The sequence below is a fragment of the Pinus tabuliformis genome, chromosome 2_1 (genome assembly GCF_031772625.1).
Source record: "Pinus tabuliformis cultivar Carrire ecotype Pingquan chromosome 2_1, CPIR1, whole genome shotgun sequence".
NCBI classification, from domain to species: Eukaryota; Viridiplantae; Streptophyta; class Pinopsida; order Pinales; family Pinaceae; genus Pinus; species Pinus tabuliformis.
This window is the reverse complement of record NC_142299.1, coordinates 412,030,001-412,056,527: the sequence shown is the minus strand read 5'-3', so window position 1 is coordinate 412,056,527 and position 26,527 is coordinate 412,030,001. Positions and strand designations below refer to the sequence as shown.

At 38.0% G+C, this 26,527-nt stretch overlaps 1 protein-coding gene across 2 annotated transcripts in view; it reads left to right on the top strand.

The window, feature by feature from the left end:
• The window catches only part of LOC149200665 (uncharacterized), a 337,216-nt gene that overhangs the window by 193,608 nt on the left and 117,081 nt on the right, over positions 1-26,527 (top strand). The window contains exons 6-7 of one of the 2 annotated variants that reach the window (XM_089402773.1): positions 9,519-9,655; positions 9,781-9,816. In XM_089402773.1, the coding sequence (XP_089258899.1) occupies positions 9,519-9,655; positions 9,781-9,816 (173 nt within the window). Of the gene's footprint in view, positions 1-9,515; positions 9,656-9,780; positions 9,817-26,527 lie in introns of both variants that reach the window. The other variant, XM_089402772.1, reaches the window with a different exon arrangement.

Sequence of the window (26,527 nt, the reverse complement as noted above, 5' to 3'; positions counted from 1 at the left end):
CCATCTTATAATTTCATTTTAAAAGCAAAGGAAAAGTGAAAGTCCAATATTTTTAAGTCAAGTAGTCTTAGGAATTTAAATAAATTGTTCAGGAAGTTCTAAAATATTAGTTACTGAGGTTGGGATCTAGTCTTAATCTGTACCAGCACATCTCAGGATTGAGATATGTGTCAGCTAGGATTGGGGAGATTAGTTATTTGATTTGGAAGCATAAATAGAACAAGGTAGGAGAGGTCAACCTTACAATTGAGAAAACAATAAGAAAGCTGGAAGAGGGCAGACTGCATTCACAGAGATGAATAGGAGCAGATTGCTGAAGTGACCAGCAGGTGTAGTGGGCGACATGGGCCGCACCACTGGTGCAGGAATCCTTTCTTCATGCGTTGATCGTACACTTTTAGATCTGATTGTACACATTAAGATGTGATCGGACACCCTCAGATCTGGCTGTACACTTCTGTTTGTGGGGATTTTATTGACCACACAGCTGCTGGTTTAGACCAGGCTGCAGAGCTCTCCTTGTAAGGTTTAATATAAGGAATGAAAATGTGATTTGAAGGAGAAACCCATGTGTATGTGTTTTATTTCTTCCGCTGTTCAATTTTTAGCTAGTGTGTGATTGATGCAATGTTGAGAAATTTAATTTTCTGTTGTTAAATAAATTCTGTTTTTGAGTTATTTAATGTGAGAACATTAGGACAACAGTCAGCTGGACTAGAAAAATTTACAATTATCACAATTGCTCTGGTCATTCTTATGATGAGTATCTTAAACAAAGAGAAGTCAATCACACATTCTTGTCCCCAAGTCAAAACCACAAGACAATGAAGATTATTAATCCATTACAGTAAAACTCATATTTTGTGTATATGCAACCAATGCTTATGGCTACTTAATACTCATTCGGAAATAAGGAGTCCCTTTTCATATAGAATGGATAAATGAAGCATTCTATGCTCTAATTTTCCATGGACATGAGGTATATGAAGTACTCTGTCCAACGAAATTACCAAATTGAGCTGAGCTGACTAGAAATCACAGCTTTGACTAGACTAGACAGCTAGGTTGGGTTAGTTTGACCATGTTGAGTCAGTTTGGTCTAGATTTGGTGATGCTTGGCAAAGGTTGATAACATTGGTCAGCCTCTGGTTGATATAGTCAGTTCTAGAAAATTCATATAGGTTTAATGGGTTAAAACATAAAACTTGATTGCAAGTCATTTCACATATTATGTGGCATTGATCTTACTGCCATTGACATGGGAAATGTTGATGCGGCATCTGGATTGTTGAGCAAGGGTAGGTGTCTTAGGATCCATTATTTGTAGAGGATGAATTAATGTGGTTGGAGAAAACTGCTGAGGTGAGGGAAGGAGTAGGCAGGCTTTTGTTGTCACTCATTAATATGCTGTTATATTTAGTATGTATTGTCATATTTTGTCTAGGTTGCACGAAACGGGGAAACAGGTACGAGTTTCCGAAACGAGAAGCGATACGAAACGCAACCTCCCCAAATTTTGGAAACGGGGAAATGCGAATATATATATATATATATATATGTATGTATATATATATTGAAAATATATATATATATATATATATATATATATATATATATATATATATATATATATATGTGCAATCATAAAACATTATTGATACATTATAATTTATTACACTTAAACATTAAGATTTAATTTACATCACATTTACTCATGAATGATCACATAATGAAAATAAAAATATCGAAATATCCAAAAGCAACCTTTATTATATATCCAAATCTCCAAATCAGCCTTTATTTATATTAATATATGAGGTTGCAAGTACAATTAAGACTATAAGGCTGCAAGAGAGAGATCCAAATCAAGATTTTCTACATCCACATTCCATTCTTTAGAAGGACCACTGTTGTATTGGGAGTCTCCTCCTACATAGTCGAATGACCTTAGTGCTCTTGATTAAATACAAGTTTCATACCCTAGTACCCTACATGATCTTGATTATTGGGAGTTTCCCCTGCATAGAGGGCTTGGTTCTCTTGATTAAATACAAGTTCCATACCCTAGTACATGATTAAATCCAGTGGAAACATTGCAATCCCCCCAATCCTGAAATCCTGAAAAACAGATAAGTCTGCTGGATTTTGAGTGAGATCTAAAATTCTACTTTCTCCATAAGAAATCCAATGAGGGCGAAACCACTCTCAAACATCCTGAGTCATTTCATGGTAATGTTCAAAATTTAAGTAAAGGATGAAAATGAAAAATAAAGGAGAATATCACTTTTACTTTAAGAATTTAACATTACCATGAACTACATATGCCTCAAACTTCCTGATGAACTGCATATCAACACTAGGGCAAAAATTCACTTTTATAACTTTAGACATGCATCTAGAAACAACTAAAAGTCACTAACATATCCTCAAAATAAATTAAAAAACGAATAAAAAATAAAATAAAATAAAAAACACAAGTTAATGAGGAAACGTGGGTCGTACGGCTGGAAATGCATTTCATGGCCGTACCAAACGCGTTTCCGCGCTTCGTACCAGTTTCCGTATGAAAACGGACCTCCGTATCACGTTTCCTGCAACATAGTATTTTGTCCTCCGATTTTTATAATTGACTTGTCAATGGATGGATTGAGGTTCATTCATTCTGGTTCACCACTTCATGCTGTGCCCCATGGCAATTTTTTTATATGAGATTGAATGGTGTTGTCATTGATGCCAACATTGCTCTTTGAACACTCTTAATATTCATCTAGTTTGCATCCATTGGAAGCTCCAAAGGATAAGAAGCCCTAGAAGCTCCACACTTGTTGAAGATTTTGAAGATGTAGATCAATGGTTTTGTTTTGGAGATGGACGATCATCATTGGATTCTCCTTGTCATACCGATTCCAACGGTATGTGGCATGTTGCAAGATTCATTACCATTTGAGAGATATGGTTTTTGAAAGTTAAAAGCCCCCATCTTGTGGTCAAAACCCCCAAATGAGGTGATATGGAAACTTGTCATTCGTTATGGAAGAAAGCCATTAAGATTGAAGGGATAATCCTTGTACAAATGGATGATGTGACAGTCTATCATTAGCCAAGATCATGAAAGATCTTCACTAAAAAGATTACGTTAAGTAATGTTATGTATTTCTAGTGAAGGATTTCAATTAAAAGTAAGGGGTTTTTGACACCAATGCTTTTGGCTCCAAACAAATTGAAAATTCAAATTTCAAACTGAATTTCCCTCCTTAAGTGGAAGTCGGCTGTCTTTGAAGTGGCTCTTCAAATCTATATAAGGACACTCATCTCCTTGACCAAAGGCATGCATACGTTAGTCTAGTGAAGAATTTCTGTGATATATTTGAAGCCTTGTGTAGTCCTGAAGATCAGCAAAGGAGCAGATTTGAAGTCTTTTGTCTTGTTCCTTTCTATTGAGGGTAATCTAAAACCTACTCAACCTCCCTTTTGGAGGACGTCTGCACTATTATGAGGTAGGTTCATCTAGGAGTTTCGGCCCTCAAAGGGCACAAGTCTAAGACAAGAAATCATTGTTGAAGTTCTATGATTTTTGAAGTTGATCTACAAGTCTATTGTGAAAATTTCCTAGAAATACAACAACTGGAATTTATTCTTCTAACTGATTAATTATGCAGTTTATTTTGTTACGACAAAATAACAAATAAACTACACTGCAATTTATTCACAAATAAAAACGTTGTGGAAAGTAAACTAGACACTGAGAAAATAGAGCGCACACACAATAAAATTGAAACCGCTATTTATGGACAAATGTCCTTGGAAAAACCCAATGTGGGAAAAGCAGTGCAACAGATGAGGGTTTTATTATTACTATGTAGCAGTGAAGTTTGAGTACAAAAATCTAGATGCCAAACTGGCAATCCTCTCCTGCGAAAATATTGGCAAAATATCTGAGAGAATTTTCTCTCTCCACAAGCAATCATGCCCCACAATAAGCTCTCAAACTGCCTCTGTGTCAGCCTCTGCGCAGACCTCTGCCACTGAGAAGGATTCGTTGGTCCTCTGGAAGAACTTTCCTGGCACTTAGCTCTTGAATCGATCTCTGCTTTGGCTAGATCAAACTGCATCCTCGAGGCTCTGCGCAAGCCCTTGTGCAACCTTCTTGTGGAATACTCTACCTCTCTCATCTGACACCTCCGACTTTGGAAAAATCCACCAGATATCACTGTCCCTGCTCCCGCTCACTCCTATGACCCTTCTGGCTTAAATTTTTCTTCCCTGCTCTGCTGCTGTAGCTGGATAGCTCGATTTGCCAAGGAACTTGCTCTCTGAGTGTGTCTGTCTCCAACCCAACGTGCTACTCTTATAATCTCTTGTTGGTGAACCAATGACCATGATTACATCCCCATCAACGACTAAGATCATCTCGAACTCAATCCGTGTAAGTTGCTAGAGCATTCTCACATTTCTCAATTAATTGTTGTTAATTAATCACTTTTCCTAAGTTACACAATATTTGATTATTGATCAATTAACTCAATTGAGCTGTCTCTAGGTATTTTCTCCTGAAACTGTTTCTGGTTTTGGAGATCTTGTGTTTCTTAGCATCTTTGACCAAAGTCAAGCCTAGAACACTTGTCTGATGCTACAAAAACTAACATCTATCACTATTGTATGGATAATAATTTAGTTTTTGATCATGGCTATTTGATGACGAATTGAGGTTTCTATCTGAAGGCATTCAACCTCTCTTCTGAGGTAGATCTTGGAGCAACTTTTAGCCCCTTTTGGGCACAAACTGGAATACTTGAGACCGATTTCAAAACATTTCGTTGGTTAATGAGGCAAGGTCATCAAAAGAGGGCAAATCTGTATTGCACATCTTTAAGACAATGGTCTGAAAAATTGTTTCCTAAAACAATTTTGGAATTGTTTTTACATTAGTAGTTTGACCAGTTTTGAAGTTTGGGACATCTTGCACACCTGAAGCATAGATGCAGTGGTATGAGAATGACCTTTGAGTTTGCATCTTCAATTATAAATATCTATTAGGTTTTAACAGTGGCAATTATTGGAGAACAAATTGTATGATTGTGAGCTTGGACTTGTCATTGATGATTGTATATAGACATTGAATGTTGTCGGTTATATATAGTTGTTGAGCCGAATTGATTTGTTCTTTTAAACAGAGATACTAAGATGCTAGGGTTTTGCATGATTGACAATGTTTAGGTCAAGCTTGTTGCCTAAGGTTTGATATGTATGATAAGCAGAGATGTTATGTGGATAATTAAACTAAAGGTAGTATTTGCAGGATTGACTTTGATAGTGGCAGTCTTTGTCACTGTTTTAAGAATCGGCCTGCTCGGAACTTATTCGGTCGAGTTGGTCAGAGTCAAGCCCTCACTGGGTCGACCCGACCATCAAATTGGTTTGGCCGGCTGGGTTATTACCAAGCCGGTAGATGCCGAGCCTACTGGGCCGGCTCGCTAACAGTGTCCTGAAAACTAAAAAAAATAGCGATTTTTTTTTACTTGCTTTTTGGTGAAGAGATTTGTGTTAAAAGTTGGTGGACACATGAATTCCACATTAGCTGACTTTTTTCATGGGTTGTTTACTTGTTCACTCGGCTCCCTGTGGCATGAATGGTTTAGTGCTTGAAAATAGAAAGTGATGAGTCTGGCACTGGCAATTTTATAGGATCTAACGTTGTGAACTTTTTGCCAAGAACATGAAATCTCCTGTAAGAATGGAGTAAGACATTTGTTTCCTTCACTGTATAAAATTCCTCAAGGAACAATGTGGATTTCTAAGTAAACAATGATACAATCTAAGAACCATGTAATAAAGAGGGCACAGGAAATTGAAACGCTGATCAGACATGTGATCCTAGTTAGAATGTTTATAGGTGCAATTCTCTCTTGGAAGATGGCAGTTTATCTTTATACATATTACAAAGTTGATGGGAACAAACTTGAAGTTGCCCCAAGGGATCCTAAAAGTAGAGAATAGCCACAAAATATTCTATGGGGTGTAGACGGGTCTGTCATGGCTGCATGTAGATGTGGATGCATAAGGTTTGGCGTTAGGGATCCTTTATCTTGATCTGTGTCACATAGAAATTGCTTTTGTAGTTCTTCTCATGAATACATCTATTAACATCCATCTTGGTGAGATGGTCTAAGATGATTGATAAGGGTACAAGATTAAAAATGAGTTACAAACTATGAAGCATGTAGATATGCTACCAGTGGTTGATCCAGATGATCTTGGCTCCTCTAGCAATAGCCACTAGCCAGGAGTTCTGGTCATAGTTTACTTTTGTTGTAGAGGCCATTTCTAGCCTCCTTGGTTATGTGTTTTTGTTTTGATCTCTATATCATCATCATGTATGTATTGGACAATGCACTGGGTGCCATTTTGATATAACGGATATATTCATGAGCCTACTTTGATCATATGTTGTCTTCTATCTATATTCTAATGCTGTGTTTTGGAAACATGAATGGAAATCTTTAAAAGCATGTTTTTTTATAAATAAAAAAATATTTAATGTGTTTTTTACAACAACCGATTCACTGAAATCGAGCCGGCCGAGTCGATACCTAGTCGAAGTTGGAGTCGGAGTCGACCCTCGGCCGAGTCGGAGTCGGAGTCAGAGTTTTATAACATTGGTATTTGTAGGCTGTATGACAGTGGGTGCAAATTGTATGGTACAAGTTATTGCAGGACTGATAGTATATTGATGCAGAGACGTTGAGCAGATTTTGAGTAGGAGCAGATCTGATTGCTAAGAAGAAGTTGTACGACAATTCTTTTGTATTGTATCTGATCATAGGTGGATCCAGTTTAAAAATATATGAAACGTGGTCGACCCACTGATTAGGGTGGCAGGGTGGTGCTAGGGCAGGTTAGATCTTGCATAGGGCATTGGAGCGTCCTTTGAGTAGTAGCTGGTAAATAGGGTGTTGGAGCATCCTTCAGATGGGAGCCTATAAGCCAGGGCATTGGAGTGTCCTTCTAGTTGGAGCTAGTAAACCAAGGCGTGGGAGCGTCCTTCAGGTTGGAGCCTCCTTCAGTGGAGCTGAAAATTTTGGAAGTTGGAGTTACCTAATTGATGTAAAATATTGAAGACAAATATTGAAGACCTAAAAATCTCTTGTGTCTATTGTCTTCATTATTGTGCATAGTTGAATGGTGTTGTTTATTGCTTATGTTATGTGATGCTGATTAATGTGAATTTAATGCTTTGAAGATTAAATTAACGAATTGGAAATAAATATTGATTCACCCCGCTCCCAGGATTTCCAACAGAGAGTGTATATTTCCACAGTTATTCATATTGAGAGAAATTTTTGGATGAAACTGTGTGGAGGATGTTTAATCCTGTCCATGCGAAATGTTGGACAGGATTAAACATTCTCCACACAGTTTCATTTGAAAATTTCTCTCAAAATTTTGATACAAGTTGGTATTTTCATATGATAGTCTTGGATATGTTAATTTTGTATTATATGCAGTGTTATGATGTTATCTTGCATGTCTAAACAAATTCAATGCTAAACTTTTCATCAAACCTTTTGTTTATTTTTTTGTATTTTACTATATGCTGAGTCATTACTGGATTGGTTGATGAGTCTCAAGTTAATTTTCATTGGTGTGACAAAACAGGCGCTCAGCCAAGTTGAATTTTGTAACTTTTATTGTGATATCCATTGCAATTCGATATGCAACCCATTGGCAAAGATATAATATTGGGTCAGTGAAAACTAGTAGTTCCCCTAATTATGTTCTGGTAAAAGATTTGTTATTGGGCCTTTCATTGATACTATATAATGCATGAAATCTTTATGGATTGTTGTTACATACTCGATGGTAAATCTTATCAAAACTATTGTCGAACCATCCACTATTGGGTCCACAATACCAACAAACTTGGTAAAGTTTTCAAATTTTAGTCTTGCTCTTCAACCACTTGCTTAGGAAAAGCAGTTATGTAACATGCCAACACCGCTAGTAACAACCAAAATTGTAACAACCAAAGACCAAATGTGATGAAAATTGGTTTTGTTTCTCTTTTGTCTTTTAAAAACCAAATGGATTTCCTCTAATTTGGACATAACAATACTCTTTTTTTGTTTTAAAATTGCCGGCTCTTCATTTTCAAATTGACTGATTATCGAAATATAATGTTAGAATGTATAGAACTAGAAGTCAACTTTTGCAACTTAGCTAGAGATTAAATGGAGTGATAGTGTTCATTACTTAAAGCATGCCAATATTCAAGGTCTTTGCATTGGGTTACCGATATGCATGGAAAATTCAGAAGAAATACGGCACAAAATTCTATCACTTATTCTTGTTATCAGTTGGTGTATTATCACTGATTGTTTCTGAGTCCCCTTCACCTACTCTTTTTGGTCATTTGTGGACATAAATAAAATCATTTCATGTTATCTTCAATGTAAGTTGTAGCAACTCTGTGTTCATCTGTGTAGCTGTGCTATAATTATGTATGATTCATTCTTGTGGTTTTGGGATGAGAGTCAGATTACAATATCAAGTATGATGGGGGTAAAAATTGCATCTCCTGGGATTTGTTCTTGAGTGTAGTTTTTTGTATGAGGTTAGCTTATACAAGCATAGAGTCATCGAACATTCAAAATCATACTATGCAAATCGATTCACGAGAAGGAGAATATATATGGGTACTGTTTATCCAAACCATAAATTAAATCCAATAATGTCATGATAGTATTAAGCCTGGTCTGCTTCACCTGTTATTGAATTGTATTGTGGATTTGGCGTGTATTCTGAGGTGCCACCAGGATTGGAGAAGTGGGATCTTTGTCTCATAAATGTAGGCTTGCCTTCTGTGATCGCTGAAAGAATGTAGGATGGTTAACGAGGTCTATAGTTTATGTTGATAAGAAAGGAAGTACAAAGCCTGATGCCAGAGTTTAATGATTTTAGGATTAGAAAAAGGGATACGTCAGAGGAGATTCATTTGGTTTGCTCTAGGATTCTTCCGTCCTCCTTGTGGCAAGACTTTTTTGTTGTGTGCATATCCTATGTGTCTGCAGACTCTGCATGTGTAGTCCTTTAGCTTCATTTATACTGAAATATACTTCTGCCTTGATAACTTCCTTTAATATCAAAATGGAGATGTTTAACATCTTGGAAAACGCTAATAAGAGAAGCCAAGCTTGCCCCAGATTCTTCCTTCAAATAGGCATCTTGCTATCAAGAAGCCTGAAGCTTTAAGAATTGATTTTTGCTCTTCCAAAGGACATATTCTTATCTTTATTCAAATAACTTGTGTGATGGACTGTGGTTATATCATCAATTTCTGTGGTGAAATAAGATAAATATGCTTTTCGTTTGGCCAAAGATAGTGAATGTTTGTATGTACTAAATTTCTTGGTTAGAGTTACTCTTCAACAATTAGCATATTTTATTTGATTTGAAGAAACCCCATTTTTCCCTCTTCTTTTCAGTTTTTCAGTTTGTATTGATACACATCTCTGCAGGAGATATGCAAGAGTCAAATATGGCAGAGGAATTGCGGGAAAAGGACAGTCTTTTGAGGCAATGCATTGAACAGCTTGAAAGCAGTGAAATGGTCAGGGCAGCCCTTGTCTCTCATCTAAGAGAAGCTCTCCAGCAAGAGGTTGAAGATTCAAATGATCCCTATTTGAGCTTATATAAGGTGTTATAAATGCTAGATAAGGCCAGAGTAAGTTAGTCTTTAGTTACACTTATCCATGCAGGAATTTGATGAAATAATTTTTGCAGGAGTCTATGTTGGAGGAAGTTCGGACCCAATTGCAGGTAATTTTATTAAGCTATCATTTCCTGTGTTTTTGTGCAATATTTATGAAAGTATATTTTCATCATCAAAATGTATGTCAGCTGCATGCACATGTTGCTAACTTATATTGCTTGGATAAATTCCTCCTATACTGAACATGTCTTGATAATGAAAATGGGTTTCCCCATCAAGTAATATCATTCTTGTTAATCAGTTTGTAAGATGTTAGTCCAACTTGTTCTTTGTTAATTTTTAATACCTGATCAGATTTTATCTTCCTAGCTGTTTATTTTATATCCATGAAATATTCCAAGAAAGTAAAATGTTTTCCTGAAAAATGCTGAAAATAAAGACATTGGTGTTTTAACTTTTAAGTAAACTTGCAGTGGGAAAAATCGAAAACCAGTCCCATAACATAGCAGAAGAAATATGCCCAACAAGTTTTCCTTCACTTTCTATTACTCTGGAAAATTAGGGCTTCCTTTAACAAGGAACTCAACCCACTGAAAATACACAGAACTTAGAGCAATGGAACTTGGCAATTTGCCCCCTAGAAATTCGATCTGCAATTATGCTGGCTGTCTTCACAAGTTTTGGCACACCTGAGGTTGTTCCTCCCCTCCAAAAAATGCAGCCTCAACCTTCTTGGCCTCCCCACATTTACTGTCTACCTGCTGGAATTGAGCTTCAACACATTCAGTTACCTCCTGTGTGCAGCAAACTCCTGGCCTTGACCCCAAGCGAACTTGGCCCCTTCACCTGTGTGTTCAACATGCAGAACTCTTGCTCACTCAGATCTTTAGCTGCACAGATTTCTCTTGTTTTCCGTCTTGAGTTTTTCACTCTCTTGAGATCATTGCTCTCCCAGTCACAATGCGTCTTTCACCTCCCCCTTGGGCTTCTTTTATAACTTCATTAAGCCAAATCCCTAGCGCTACTCTCTTAAGTGATGAATGGCTAGGATTAGATCCTAGGCATCACTAGAGATCAACAAAAGAGATTAGATCTAAGTCATCTAAAAATAAATTTTTTTATCCTTAGAAGCTTGGCTCAATAGTCAATGTCATTTAATAAATTAATTAATGTACTTTTCCTTAAGTTAAGAAAGAAATCATGTTAGTCACTTACTCTTCATGAGAAGGCACCTAAAGAGAAATTTGGACATCTTGTTGACATCTAACCTATGTAGAAGCACCTGTCCGAGCTATAAACATCAACACTCCATCCTAGCGAGGAAGATGTTCTACTCCAGCCCCAACTATCTGTATAAAACAGAAACTTTCGCTTTGAGAGGGGCTTGGTGAGAATGTATGCCACTTGCTCGTGTGGAGATATATTTGAACTTCACAACTCCCCTTTGGACTCTGTAATGAACAAGGGTCATATGCACGATGAAATATTCAGAATATCTGGAATATAAGAATGTCCATGATAAGATGAATAATATATTTATATAAGAAATGTCGAATGTATAGGAGATATGAGCTTTTTATGATTAGAAATGAGGGTCTACTTATATATCTAGGCCAGTGCCCCTTTATGAATGGGCATGTCCTTTGGGACATGTCTCTTCAATAAGTAATTTTTAGTTAATTAATCATTATTTCTGTTTATTATTATTTATATTATTTTTATATATATTATATTCGTAACATTGCCTTTCTCTTCAGAACATCTTTGTCCTCAAAGCTTATTGCAGACAAGGCATGTCATCTGTTTCTTTGTCTTGTAATGTATTTGTATCTGTTGAAGTTCTTTGAGTTGTCATTATTAATGATACAAGATGATAGGACTTTCCAGTGACAAAAAAAATTGTCGTACTGAGAAAGGATCGAACCATCCTATATCAATCTTTTTTGGAACTTTGCAATTATCTCATACCTGGAGTAAATTGTTATCGTAAGACTGGATTGTGCAGATATCAATATTCTTTGGAACATAATTTTGTTGTTTCTGTTCTAATTGATACAGATAAGCAGATTGATTGAGATGTTTTCTCTTGTGATTCGGATGTCGATAAGGAGTTCTTGTGATTTGATTTTCCCTTATCATGTGTGTGGCAATTTCTTGATTTACTTTAGGTATTGATGTTGTTGAGTTGGTTACAAAATTTTCACTTGGAATTTTTATTGTTTGAATTGCAACCTCTGAATATGTTTTTATTTCAACTGATTTGTCATCTTCTTGAGTTGTGATATTGACTGGATCACTATTCGTCCCTTTTTCTTCAACTTGGACTATTACATCTGAAGACTGCGATGCTTCTTTCGTGATGAGTTCTTCTAATTTGTTTTTCAGTGATTTTTTATCATTTTTAAGTTTCTTAACTTGAGTGACTAGACTTTCATTATGATTTATGAGACGTAAGAGATCTACAGTTTCTGATTCATCAACCTTATTTCCTGTGTTTCGACGTTTAATATTTTCATCTTTTAAGTCTCTGATTTGTTCTATTAACCTTCAATTAAGAGTTTTTAAGCACAAATTTTCTTCTTCTTGAAGTATGGCGATCATTGATGTCAATCGAAGCAACACTAGAAGATGCCCTGCCTTTGTTGACAAAAATGACATAGACAATCATGATTTGTCGACTCAAGACCATCCTTATTGGATTCATCTCGTCATGCTGATTCTGACGGTATGTGGCACGCCATGAGGGCTTTCACGGTTTGAGTGACATGCTTGTTTAAAGATGAAGCCCAATTATCTGGTCAAAAGCTCCAAATAGATGGATGATGTGGCAAATTTATTTTTGATTGATTAACATGTGATGGTCAAAGTCAGAAAAGTCATAACTAACATTGTGACCTCCAAAATTAATCTTTGGGCTCCAAAAGCAAGTCGACCTTCAAAAGTCCAAAATTAATCATTTATTTCAAATAAAATTCGAAAAAATAATTATAAGCCTTGGCTCTTGTTATCCACCACTCGTGGGTGACCCCCATAGGAGAATTTTTCTCCTAGATTTGTCTTAAATCGGTAGCGAGCAACCCCTGATGGACAACAGTGTAGCTGATATATTGTGCCATTTGATCTCTGCTCCCTGAGCCAGTCATGTCCCCTTTCCTATCTGTCGAGAGCATATGTTTGAAGGTGGGCCATCCAATCCTAAAGGTATGTCTTCAATTGTGTAATTGGGTGCTTATGCTTTCATTGTGTAATAAGGATTATTGGGTAACTTGGAAGGAGGAAGGATTTCGATTGTAGTCTTGTTCCCTCACCTTAAATGTGGGGTTAATCCTCAACCCTAGTCCCGTGTGATCTCCCATATTGGCTTATAGCTTTAGGATAGGCATTGCTTGGGAAACCCTTGTTGAAATGTGTAACTAGGTTCGGTCTTCATCAATATGAAATGTACTTTTGATTCTTGTAAATTGTAAAAAGAATGAAAAGTTATTATTATTATTTTTGTAGCATGGGTTTCATGTTCAAGGTCTTTTATTTGGTGGTCAAGCACCCATTAAGTGCTTCTAGGGTTTGTCCTAGGGTCAAGAAGTCAAGAGTCATTGTCATATGAAGAAGACCCCATTGGGCACATTGTAACATGTAAAAAGAATTATTTTTGTATTTAAACGAGTGAAAATACCCTCCAAGACCAAGTCGGCTTGACAACTAAGAAGTCGACCTCATTAGGGCATGTTGTCCTCCTTGGAAGCCTATATATAGGAGGGAACTCAACCTCGTATTGACACTCACTCATCTACTGATCATCTAAGCGAAGGAGCAGTAGAAGAAGGGCAATGAAGAAGGACGAAGGACAAACGCTTGGGTCATTTCTCTCTCTTTCTCTCTCACGTGTGAAGAAGGAAGACTAGGGTTTTGATGTTGCAAGGTCGAAGTTGAAGGAATTGTAGAAAGAAGGTTAAAGGAAGGTTTATTAGGTCACCTACAAGCCCTAGAAGGAGAAACCCAAGTGAAGGTCAAAGGAAGCCTTAGAAGGCCATAAATTGCTCACACGTGTGGAAGCAATAACTGTTGCAGGGGCTGAAAATTTCAGACCTATAGTAGAGGCTGAAATTCTGTAGCTGGAGGTCAAAGTTGTGCAGCTTGAAGAGATTTGACTAGGTTTGACTTGGACAAAGGTAGCACATCATCATGGAGGTCTGACTTTGTCTTGGAAGGGTATTGTTCTTGGTCTATAGGTCTTGGAATTCGTCATTTGAAGATCTATAAGAAGAGAATAGATTTGTGGCTTTTGCTCTCAAGTGGATAGGTTTTGACCCTGGCTTGCAACTTACATCCCGTGTTATTATGTATTGTTGATCTTCTTGTTTTGATATCTATTTGATGATAAGAATAACACAATAATAAGAGAAGAAGCTAATAAGTAAGAAAAAGTAAAAGGACATCACAAACAATCATGAAGCTTAAGAGAAATCATCCTAACTGTAGCTCTATAGATTTTTCAACAACCCACATTTTGATAGCACGATCTCGTTTCCCCATTTCATATTTTTCACTCCCCTTCGCACATTACATGTCTTATGTCTTCATTTTCTCTCTTTGGGTCCACATGACCACTGGGTCCACAAGGCTTTGGTACTTCCCCACCCCTTGTGCACATGTTTGGGTCGGGCTTGGAAATGTTGTCTTGAGGTTGATGCCAAAAAGAAGAATATTAAAAGCATATCATGGCCACATACAAAAGAAAATAATATCACAAAATGCAAAAGATGGCCGAGACACTATATTAGCATGTGGGAAAAAACCAAACGTGAGTTCTACCCCTTCATTATGGCCATCACCCTGGTTCCTAGGGCCCCATGAGTGTCCCCCCGCAATGTTAAGGGACCCATACATGTCCCAATCCCTGGTGGGTGATGAACTGCCCCACTTTAAGGGGGTAACCACTACTTATATCATACACACCATGCTCTCATCTTTTGGAGCCTCAAGCAGTCTAATACATAAAAATAAATAAAATTCAAAAGGAAAATGAAGAAGGGTGGAAAAACAAAGGCCGGGGTAACTCATGTAGCACTATTGCTCCCTCCTACATCTATGTACCAAAATGTGTCGACAACCCTAACCATTACCACCCTTGAACCCATGGCATTTGGCCTTGAGACCCCTACGTCAAGATCAACTTTGTCATCATCCACATGATCCCTATCACTTGAAGGGTGTACCTTGGACATGTATTTCCCTTTAAGTGCTGGGAACACCTAATAGGGTTGTTTATTAGCCACTCCTACCTAGGGAGGTAACAATATTACATGCTGAAAGCCCCAAATTTGGAAGGGAAGCCCATTATGAAGTCTCATTTGTGCCCCTGACTAACAAGCTTGGTTCACTTAGATACACTAATGAATTACTGTACCTGAAGGTGAGGAGACACATTGGATCTTATGGGTATTGGCATGTGGTTTCATCACGGGTTGGGCGACTTAACTGGGGTCCAAGCTCACCAGAGGATTATATTGACATTTGTTGGGGATGCATTGATAGCCATGGGACTATGTCATGTGTTATAGCATTATTTCATCTCATGGGCACGCACAATACCTTCAACAGCTTGTTCATTGCCCCACATTATTTGTGAGAACAATTGGAAAAACAAAGGCCAGGGTAACTCATGTAGCACTATTGCTTCCTCTTACATCCATATACCCAAATGTGTGGACAACCCTCATCATTACCACCCTCGAACCCATGGAATTTGACCTTGAGACCCCTGTGTCAAGATCCACTTCATCATCATCCACATGATCCCTGTCACTTGAAGGGTGTACCTTGGACATGTCTTTCGCTTTAGGGGATGGAAACACCTAATAGGGTTGTTTATTAGCCGTTCCTACCTAGGGAGGTAACACTATTACATGCTCAAAGCCCCAAATTTGGAAGGGTAGCCCATTATGAAGTCTCATTTGTGCCCCTGACTAACAAGCTTGGTTCACTTAGATACACTAATGAATTATTTTACCTGAAGGTGAGGAGGCAAATTGGATCTTATGCGTAATTGGCATGTGGTTTCATCATGGGTTGTGCGACTTAATTGGGGTCTAAGCCACCAAAGGATCATATTGACATTTGTAGGGGATGCATTGAGGGCCATGGGACTACGCCATGTGTTATAGCATTATTTCATCTCATGGGCACCCTCAACACCTTCAGTAGCTTGTTCATTGCCCCACATTATTTGTGAGAACAATTGGAAAAACAAAGGCCTGGGTAACTCATGTAGCACTAATGCTCCATCCTACATCTATATACCCAAATGTGTGGACAACCCTCATCATTACCACCCTTGAACCCATGGCATTTGGCCTTGAGACCCCTGTGTCAATGGTGGCCTGGGTGCAAGTGATATGGACAAGCGGCTAAGACCTGATATAATTTCTTTAATTTCTGGTGGAATTCCTCTTTCTGTTTCAATAGGTGTATCAATCATCTATTGATAGCTTCATGAGTTTTCCTTTGATACACTCCAACCTTCGTTATTGGGCACAAATCATGCAATAGACTTGTTTCCCTTTCCTAGCCTATAATTCCATAGGAATTATAGAAATAAACTATCGTTCTTGTAAATAGAGGGAAATGCGTTTTAAACGCAAAATACACAATTGCAGGCCTTTGTTTCCAAAGGAACGGAAATACACAATTGGTGCCTTCATACCACTATAGTGTTAATTCAAAAGAATTACACTATCGGCGCTTTAATCTCAAGAAATATATTTAACACAATTAACACTATCGACAGTTTATAATCGCTGTCGGCAATTCCACATGGAACGGAGCAATAACATAACGCTCCGATAACCCCGATGCGATAGTACGTGGACTATCAGAAATCACTATCGGCGATCCCAACACCCAATGCTAGGCTCCTTTCGTTTCGATCTGGCGATGCGATAACAATCGTGGACTCGATAACCTTTCCACTCTCCTCTATAATGTTTCGGGTCCGGGCTATCGGAGTTTTGGACTTCGGTAGTTCTAAAGGCCCTTTCTAGTCCACTTGGGATTATGCAATGCGATCTTGATTTGGACCCGATACGGGAATGAACTAGAGCTTATACAATTTTAAGTCTAGAACTCTGCTGCGACTAAGTAATTTCACGAATTCTTTGTGTAAAACAGAGTTTCCGCTTGGAAGCTCAACAATGCGTGTAAGAAGAAATAGAGGTGCCGATATATGGAAAAGAACCCAACATGCCTAAGCTTAAATGTTAATTGGGAAACAAAGATTGAATCACCATTAATAAAACGCAGGGAATAACAGAACCGGAACTGATACACACATAAAATAACAGTTTAACAGAGAACCATCAATCAGATGCACAGAAGAGTTTTTGTCGATGATAATGCTTCCGGGCATGACTTTTCTGAGCATCCCTTGTCCAAAATTCTTTCTGGCTACAAATTCTTTGCTGTGGGTAATTGTTTTACCCAGTCAATCTCTTGGGTCTCTTGATCTTTTGCTGTATCATCTGTAGTTTCACCTTCATACTTGTATAGGTCCGCAACATTAAAAATTGGTGATATTCCAACATTAGGGGGTAACTCAATCTCATAGGCATTTGCAGAAAATTTTCTCAACACTCTTCACGGTCCAATTTTTATGAACTTCAATTTGTTGTACTCCCTCTTTGGGAACCTCTCCTTTCTGAGGTGTGCTAAAACCAGATCTCCAACTTCAAAGTTCACCTCTTTTCTTCTCATGTCTGCTCTGGTTTTATGCTTGATGTTGCTATCCTGCAGCTGCTGTTTCACTTGTTCATGTATTGCTTGCATTTATAAAGCAAAATCTTCACCCTCTGCACTTCTCATCTCTTCTTTTCCCAAGTTTCTTAACTTAGATACTCCTATTGGATGCATTCCATAAACAATATGGAATGGACTCTGTCCTGTACTCCTGTTAGGTGAGTCATTATATGCATATTCAGCTTGTGTGAACACTTGATCCCATTGCTTTGGATGTTCTGTAGTAAGACTCCTTAAAAGATTGCCCAAACTCCTGTTCACAACTTCAGTCTGTCCATCATTTTGTGGATGATAGGCAGAGCTGAAACTTAATTTGGTTCCCAATTTCTTCCATAGTGTCTTCCAGAAATGTCCAACAAATTTGGAATCCCTGTCTGAGACAATACTCTTAGGCAACCCATGCAATCTTACAACCTCCTTAAAAAACAAATTAGCAATGTGAGAAGCATAACTAGTCTTATAACATGGAATAAAGTGTGCCATTTTTGAAAATATGTCCACTACAATGAAAATTGAATCATTACCTCTTTGAGTCTTTGGTAAGACCAAAACAAAATCCATACTTACCATATCGCAAGGCCTATCTGGAATTGGTAATGGAATATACAAACCTGTGTCTTGGCTCCTTGCATATTGACAGACTTTGCAAGTTTTCACATACTTCTCCACTTCAGATTTCATTTTCGGCCAGAAATAAAATCTGTTCAACTGTTCAAAAGTCTACTCTAAGCCAAAATGTCCTGCAAGTCCTCCACTATGTTTTTCTTTGATTAAATTCTCCCTCATTGAACAATTTGGTATGCACAACTGATTTTTCTTGAACAACAGTCCATCTTGTAAGAAGAAATCCAACCATTTACTCCTATCCATCAAAACAGGATTTTTATAAGCTTCAAATGTCTCTTTAAAATCTGGATCTGTTTCATACAATTCTTTAAGAAGATCAAAACCCAACACTTGGATTTGACTCTCTTGAAATAATACATTCCTCCTACTTAAGGCATCTGCAACTTTATTTGATTTGCCATTTATATGCTTCAAAACAAAATGGAAACCTTGAAGATACTCTACGCATTTGGCATGTTTCTGGCTGAGCTTTCGCTGCTGCATAATATACTGTAGTGCATGGTTATCTGAGTAAAGGATAAATTATTTTGACATTAGAATAGGGTTTTCAGTGATTTTCTTCTTTAACAGCTGAAAATTCTTTTCTGCTTCAACATTCCATTTAAATGGCTGTTTGTCCTTCTTTATGGTCTCAATAATATGTGCATTAATCTTACTAAAATTCTTGATGAATTTTCTATAAAAGCTAGCAAGACCATGAAAACTTCTTACCTCAAAAACACTCTTGGGTGAAGGCCACTCCATGATTGCCTTGATCTTCTCTGGATCCATCTTCAACCCTTCAGTAGAAATGACAAAACCCAAGTACACTAGCTCTTCTTTCATGAATGAACATTTCTTCAAATTCAACAATAATTTCTCCTGCTGCAGCTTTTGTAAGACATAATTTAGATGTCTCACGTGCTCATCCTTAGACTTGCTGTAAACTAATATATTGTCTATATATACTACTACAAATTTACCAATGAAATCTTTAAAAGCTTCATTCATGAGTCTCATAAACGTACTTGGTGCATTTGACAACCCAAAAGGCATTACTCTCCACTCATACAATCCCTCATTTGTCTTAAAAGTGGTTTTCCACTCATCCACTTCTCTTATCCTTATCTGATGATACCCACTTTTAAGATTTAGTTTTGAAAAATACTTTGCTCCACTCAAGAAATCCATTAAATCTTCAATTCTAGGCAAAGGAAATCTGTACCTGATTGTGATTTTATTGATGTCTCTTGAATCTGTACACATTCTCCAGCCTCCATCTTTCTTTGGACTCAACACCGTTGGTACTGCGCAAGGACTCAAATTTCTCTGATCAACCCTTTGTCAAGCAATTCTTGCACCTGCTTTCTAACCTCTTCATTTTCTGTAGGAGTCATTCTGTAAGCTGCTTTGTTAGGTAGACTTGCTCTAGGAATCAAATCTATATGATGGCAAATTCTTCTAATGGGTGGCAACTCATTTGGCAAATCATCAACAATAATATCACAATATTTCTCCAACATTTCTTGAATTTCAATGGGTAAATAGAAATTTTAGTAGAAGTCATTACTACCTTGGGCTTGAAAATTACAACAAAATTTACCTCATTCTCTTCAATCTGCTTCAAGTATTCCTTTCCTCCTAATAATAGAGTTTTTGGATCAGTGTTATTTCCTGGTACATCTTCTTGCAGAGGAAGCAACGTATGATTGACACCATCCTTTCCAAAGTTGTAGGTGTTTATTTTCCCATTGTGCATGGCTCCTTTGTCATATTGCCAAGGTCTTCCAAGCAATATGTGACACACATCCATTTGCATCACATCACATACAAATTTATCTTTATATTTGCCCACCTGAAATTCCACTTCACACTGTTCATTCACTAACAGTTGATGTCCCTTTTGTAACCATGACACCTTGTAAGGTGTTGGATGTTTCATTGTCTTCAGCTTCAATTTCTCCACTACTTCTGTAGAGACCAAATTATCAGTGCTGCCACTATCAATGATCATTTGACAACATTTCCCTTGAACTTTACACACTGTTCTGAATAAAGTCTTTCTTTGTGATGGCTCAACTATCTCCTTTGCTAGCTTGAGCAAAACTTTATCAACTACCAAAGATTCTCCCCTCTTTGGTATATTTTCTTCTTCTGCCATTGCTGCTACTGGTGCTTCTCCCTCAACTGGAGCAACAATTGCATTCCTTTGGCTTGTTCCTGCATTCTCTGGGCACTCAAAAGCTTTGTGTCCCAGTTCGTTACATCTGTAACATCTTATTTCTCTTCCTCTTCCTCTAGAAAAACTCCCTCTGCCTCTTGCATCACCTTCTGTGGGTGCATGCTAGGTTGAGTTGCTGCTAGCTCCATCTTTAGGTGCTGTAGATCTCCCTCTACCACCTTGACTTCCCCTTCCTCGGAAAGTACCTCTCCCTCTGGCAGACTGCTTCCTCATGAGTTTTTCTTCAGCTTTCAATGCTATCTGATAAGCTTCCTCTATTGTTTTAGGAGACAATAGACTTATCTCATCTTGAATGTCCATCCTAAGACTATTCATATATTTAGCCACCTTCTCATCTGTATTGTGGGCTTCTCCAGCTCTTATGCTTACCTTGTAGAATTCCTCTGTGTATTCTTTCACTGTGAAAGACCTCTGTCTAAGGTTCTGCATCTGTCTGAACAAGGTTTGCTGATAATTACTTGGTAGAAACTTACCTCTTAGCTTTCCTACCATCCTGCTCCAATTCCTGATAGGTTCGCCAAGTCTCTTTCTTTCTGCTTGCACACCATCCCACCAAAGCGCTGCATGGCCTTTTAACTTGGTGACAACAAACTTTACTTTCTTCTCATACACTGTTTTTTCATAGTCGAAGAATTTCTCCATGCCATTAATCCAGTGTATCAATTCTTCTGGATTTAGTCCTCCTTCATATATTGAAACCTCAATCTTTGGCCTAGTTGTGGATCTCAACACTGACTAGAAGAATCTCTTCTCAGGGGTAATTGCTATTGCTTCCTCCTCTGCAGCTTCAACCTCAGGTTCACTAACATCTCCGTCATCTATATTTCTGTCTGTTGTTAATGCATCTAATCTAGCTTGCATCTGTTGCACAACTTCCATTACTTCAGCGTTTGCAACAGGCCGTCCTCTTCCACCACGTCCTCGTCCTTTTCCAAATCTGAAAGCCATATTAACTTTCCTTCTCCTGCTTTTGAGATTCAATTCAATGTCAGCTGGTTGCTTTGATACCACTAATGGTGGCCTGGGTGCAGGCGATATGGACAAGCGGCTAAGACCTGATATAATTTCTTCAATTTCTGGTTGAATTCCTCTTTCTGTTTCAACAGATGTATCAGTCATCTATTGACAACTTCATGAGTTTTCCTCTGATACAGTCCAACGTTCGTTATCGGGCACAAATCATGCAAATAGGCTTGTTTCCCTTTCCTGGCCTATAATTCCATAGGAATTATAGAAATAAACTATCGTTCCTGTAAACAAAGGGAAATGCATTTTAAACACAAAATACACAATCGTAGGCCTTTGTTTCCAAAGGAACGGAAATACACAATCGGTGCCTTAATACCACTATAGTATTAATTCGAAAGAATTACACTATCGACGCTTTAATTTCAAGAAATATATTTAACACAATTAATACTATTGGTGGTTTATAATTGTTGTCAGCAATTCCACGTGGAATGGAGCAATAACATAATGCTCCGATAACCTCGATGCGATAGTACGTGGACTATCGAAAATCACTATTGGCGATCCCAACACCCCAATGCTAGGCTCCTTCTATTCCGATCTGGTGATGTGATAACAATCGCGGACCCGATAACCTTTCCACTCTCCTCTATAATGTTTCGGGTCCGGGCTATCGGAGTTTCGGACTTTGGCAGCTCCAAAGGCCCTTTCTAGTCCACTTGGGATTATGTGATGCGATCTTGATTCGTACCCGATACGGGAATGAACTAGAGCTTATACAATTTTAAGTCCAGAACTTTGCTACGACTAAGTAATTCCATGAATTCTCTGTGTAAACAGAGTTTCCGCTTGGAAGCTCAACAATGCGTGTAAAGAGAAATAGATGCGCCGATATATGGAAAACAACCCAACAAGCCTAAGCTTAAATGTTAATTGGGAAACAAAAATTGAATAACCATTAATGAAACATAGGGAATAACAGAACCAGAACATTTACACACATAAAATAACAGTTTAATAGAGAACCATCAATCAGATGCACAAAAGAGTTTTTGTTAATGATAATGCTTCCGAGTACGACTTTTTTGAGCGTCCCATTATTTCATTTTATAAACAATAGATAAGCCCTCTCGGTCCTTATCCATACAAAATCATGCCTTTTACATAGAGTGATTTAACGCAATCATGCATAAAAACTTATTATCGCTTATCCATAAGCGATTATTACATAATGCTTTTATTCTTAATTCTATCGCTATCTTAAGCTAGAAAAGCATGGAAACTGCTGGCTAAAGGACCCCACTCCTTTGCCTGTAGATTTGTTTTTGATTTTTGGAATAAGTTTGAAGATTTTGCCTCCAAGTCTCATGCTCCTGCATCAGTCAAGATCCACTTCCTCATCATCCACATGATCCTTGTCACTTGCAAGGTGTACCTGGGAAATGTCTTTCCCTTTAGGGGTTGGAAACACCTAATAGGGTTGTTTATTAGCCACTCCTACCTAGGGAGGTAACACTATTACATCCTGAAAGCCACAAATTTGGAAGGGAAGCCCATTATGAAGTCTCTTGTGCACCTGACTAACAAGATTGGTTCACTTAGATACAATAATGAATTATTGTACCTGAAGGTGAGGAGACACATTGGATCTTATGCGTAAATAGCATGTGGTTTCATCATGGGTTGGACGACTTAATTGGGGTCCAAGCCCACTAGAGGATCATATTGACACTTGTAGGGGATGTATGAGAGCCATGGGACTATGTCATGTTTTATAGCATTATTTCATCTCATGGGCACCCTCAGCACCTTCAACAACTTGTTCATTGCCCCACTTTATATGCTAGATGATGCACTTGGACGAGCATTGCCCCAACCGGTTTAGCAGTTTACACATGGTTTGGTAGCTGATCGGAGGCCCAAAGGAAAAAGAAGATATCTAACGAAATCTTCTACTCAAAATAAGATAGTTCCTCCTCTGATGAAGAAAGTGATAGCGGCAGTGGCTTAGAACAAGCGTTGTTTATGGCAATAGAAAATCAAGAAAATGCAGACGCCTCTAAAAATGAGAAATATGAAGAAGGAGAAGTCGATTTAAGGAAGGAATTGATATGTGCCCTCGAAGAACTAAAGATAGAAAGGAAGAACATTAAAAGGTTGTAAAAGGAACTAGATTAGATGAAGGAGCACTATGATGATCTCAAGAAGAAGGTTGAAGATTTTGAGAAGGTTATCATCAACTTCAAGGTCCAATTAGAAGAAGCAAGAAGAATTGAAGAAGCACTTAACAAGCAATTAGAAGAAGACACCAAGACGCAGGAATGCTTGGAAGCTGAAATAGTCTCTCTGTGAAAGGAAGCACAAAAGAAGGATGTCCAACAGGACTTTATGAACAATTCTAGGTTATTAAGAAAAATCATCAACAATCAAAGGTCATGTGACGACAAAATTTGGTTGGGATATAAGAAAAGCTTTATTAAGGGTTCAAGCTCCATGATAGGTAAGGAGGATGAACTGAAATGTTATGCCGAAGCTGTCAAAGAATCAATCAGGAAGCAACAATTGTTCTCAACTTAGGATTATCCAACTAGAAGGATGCCCAGGCAACAACTAACTAACAACCAGTAGGAAGGTGTATGGAGAAATGTACCACCTAGAAGATTCTCTTCTTCCAGGAATCCTTGGTGTTTGTTACTCTTGCAACAATTTTGGGCACAAAGCTCTAAATTGCAATTTTAGAAACATGAGAACCTATGAAAACCATCCTCAAAACAACTATGTCAGAAGGCCTCGTGAAGATTGGAATCAATACTACAATAGTTTTGCATTACTAAACAATGAAGTAGAATGCTATAGGTGTAATAATTTTAGACATATAGCACAAGACTATCGGATGACCACTTCTTTGAAAGAGACAAAGTGTTAGTTTTTTATTATGGTGGTAGCATCGAACTGGTGTTCTAGTCTCAGATGGTGGTAAGAGGTTAAGGAACACAAGATCTCCAATACCCAAAAATGGTTTTGCGAGATATGGCTCCGAAACACCTTAATTGAATTAATTAGCCAATAATTAAATTATTTCCTAAGTTTAACTTAGGAAAGTTGGTTAATTAAAGTTAATTAATTTAGAATGTTCTAGATTGCTCTATAGACTTCTATTGATGAAGTCTAATTAATCTTAGCTGTTGATGGAGATTAAATCTTGGCCATTGAAGTTTCAATGAGAGATTATAAGAGCAACTTGAAGGGATGGAGAGAGACACAATTGTGAGAGCATCAGTGATCTTGGTAGATTGAGCTACTCGACTCATAGCTCAGGTGAGGGTGCAATTCGAGCTAGAGGGAGAACATCAGAGAGAGGGAGCAACAAAAAATTTGGGTGGAGGTTTCTAGAGAGTTTTCTAATGTTTCTCTATTGTTGGATTGGTAGGAGACAAGAGACTAAATTATCTGCAGAAAGGGTTGCAGAAGGCAGTGCAAATTGCTAGAAACCCTAGTACGAGTTCCCGGGAGAGCCACAAATCAACAACAAGAGGTTGCATCTATTTTCGCAACGCTGTGCGAGTGGTTTCCAATGACAGAGGGAGGCAGGACGACTCACTTGGAGCTAATTTCCAGGAAGTGTGAAATTTCCAGGGCCAACAATGCTAATTTAGGTTGCAGTGTGAGCAACCTGTGTGAGGTGCGAGCAAGCTAGAAGGGGCATAGTTTTTTAGTAGAGAAGATATGGGATCTCCAAATTATTTTAGTCGGAGATTTGCCGAAGGATTGCTAGTTGGGAATCTAGATTATTGTACTTCCAAAATTTTGCTACATAATAATAAAATAAACACTCACTTGTTGCACTGGTTTTCTCTTCGGGGTTTTTCCAAGGACTTTTAGTCCAAAATAATTGTGTCGATTTTATGCGTGTGCATCTATTTCTCAGTTCCTGATTTTACTTCGGCAACATAATTTTATTGTGAAGAATTGTGGTGTGATTTATTCGTTATTTGTCGTAAAACAAATAAACTGCTAATTAGTTAGAAGAATACATTACAGTTGTTGCAATTTATGGAATTTTCACATGGTAACAAGACATTGTTGATCAGATCAGGGGCTTCGAGGAGAAAGATCAGTAGATCGTGTAGTTTCAGAGGGAGATCTGAAGCATAGGGGTCACATTTGTGCGGGCCAGGCCAAGGGTGTGAATTGCAGAGGCAAAGGGTTCGATTTCTAGATCCAATTTGGAGGGAAAGTTTGAATAGCCTCATAGTAGAATTTGCAGGTAATGTGGTTGTCGGGAAGTAGTTCTAGTGAGTAAATCTGTTGATTTGCTAAGTAGATCTGGGCACAAAATATTTGCGGCAAGGGTTTGTAGTTGCAGATCTATGTAGGGTAGGAAGAGAAAAGAACATGGAGGAGATTTCCAATTTACTTCACAGAGGGTTTCTAGTTTCCAGGGAGGAGATCCGTAATTTCCAGCAACAATAGGCTGAATTAGACTTGCCAATCCTACCAATGCATATTTCAGGACCAGCAATACATGTGATAGATTCTGAAGAACGACTTCCAGAAGGTAGAGAGAGTTGCTCAGGTGAAGAGTTGCAGGTAATGTGAGTTCTGGGAAGGACACCAAAGGCGAGTGCAAGATCAGATCTACTAGTAGAGGAACAAATTTGCACATTCCTTAGGGAGTGCGAGTAGCAAAAGAAAGGAAAAGCAAGAAGAGAAGGAGATTTGTAGAGCTAGTCTCCATTTTATTTGAGTTTCGCAGGAATGTACATAATAGGACTCAGGGATCAAGACAAACTTGACTGAACCTCTAACTTTGGTGTATGGAAGGCCAAGATCATGGTCTGAAGGAGATTGTGACCAATGTCACGACAAAGCCAACAAATCCTCAAAAATTGGCTACCTTCAAGAAAGAGATGACCAAATCTAAGAGAATGGTCCTGGATATTGTTCAGGATCATGTTGTCTTGCATATTACAGAAAAGAATACGACAAAGGACATGTGGTATGCCGTCATAAAGTTGTACCAACATTTGTTAGTGAATCGAAAATTGATTCTCAAGGAGAAGTTGAGGACCACTAGGATGTAGAAGGGTGAAAGCGTTACTTCCTATCTCACCAGACTTTAGAATGTCTGAGATGAACTTGCAGTCGTTGGAGAAAAACCATTTGATGATGAGCTAGTGCATACAACTCTGTTGTTGCCTAAAGTGTAC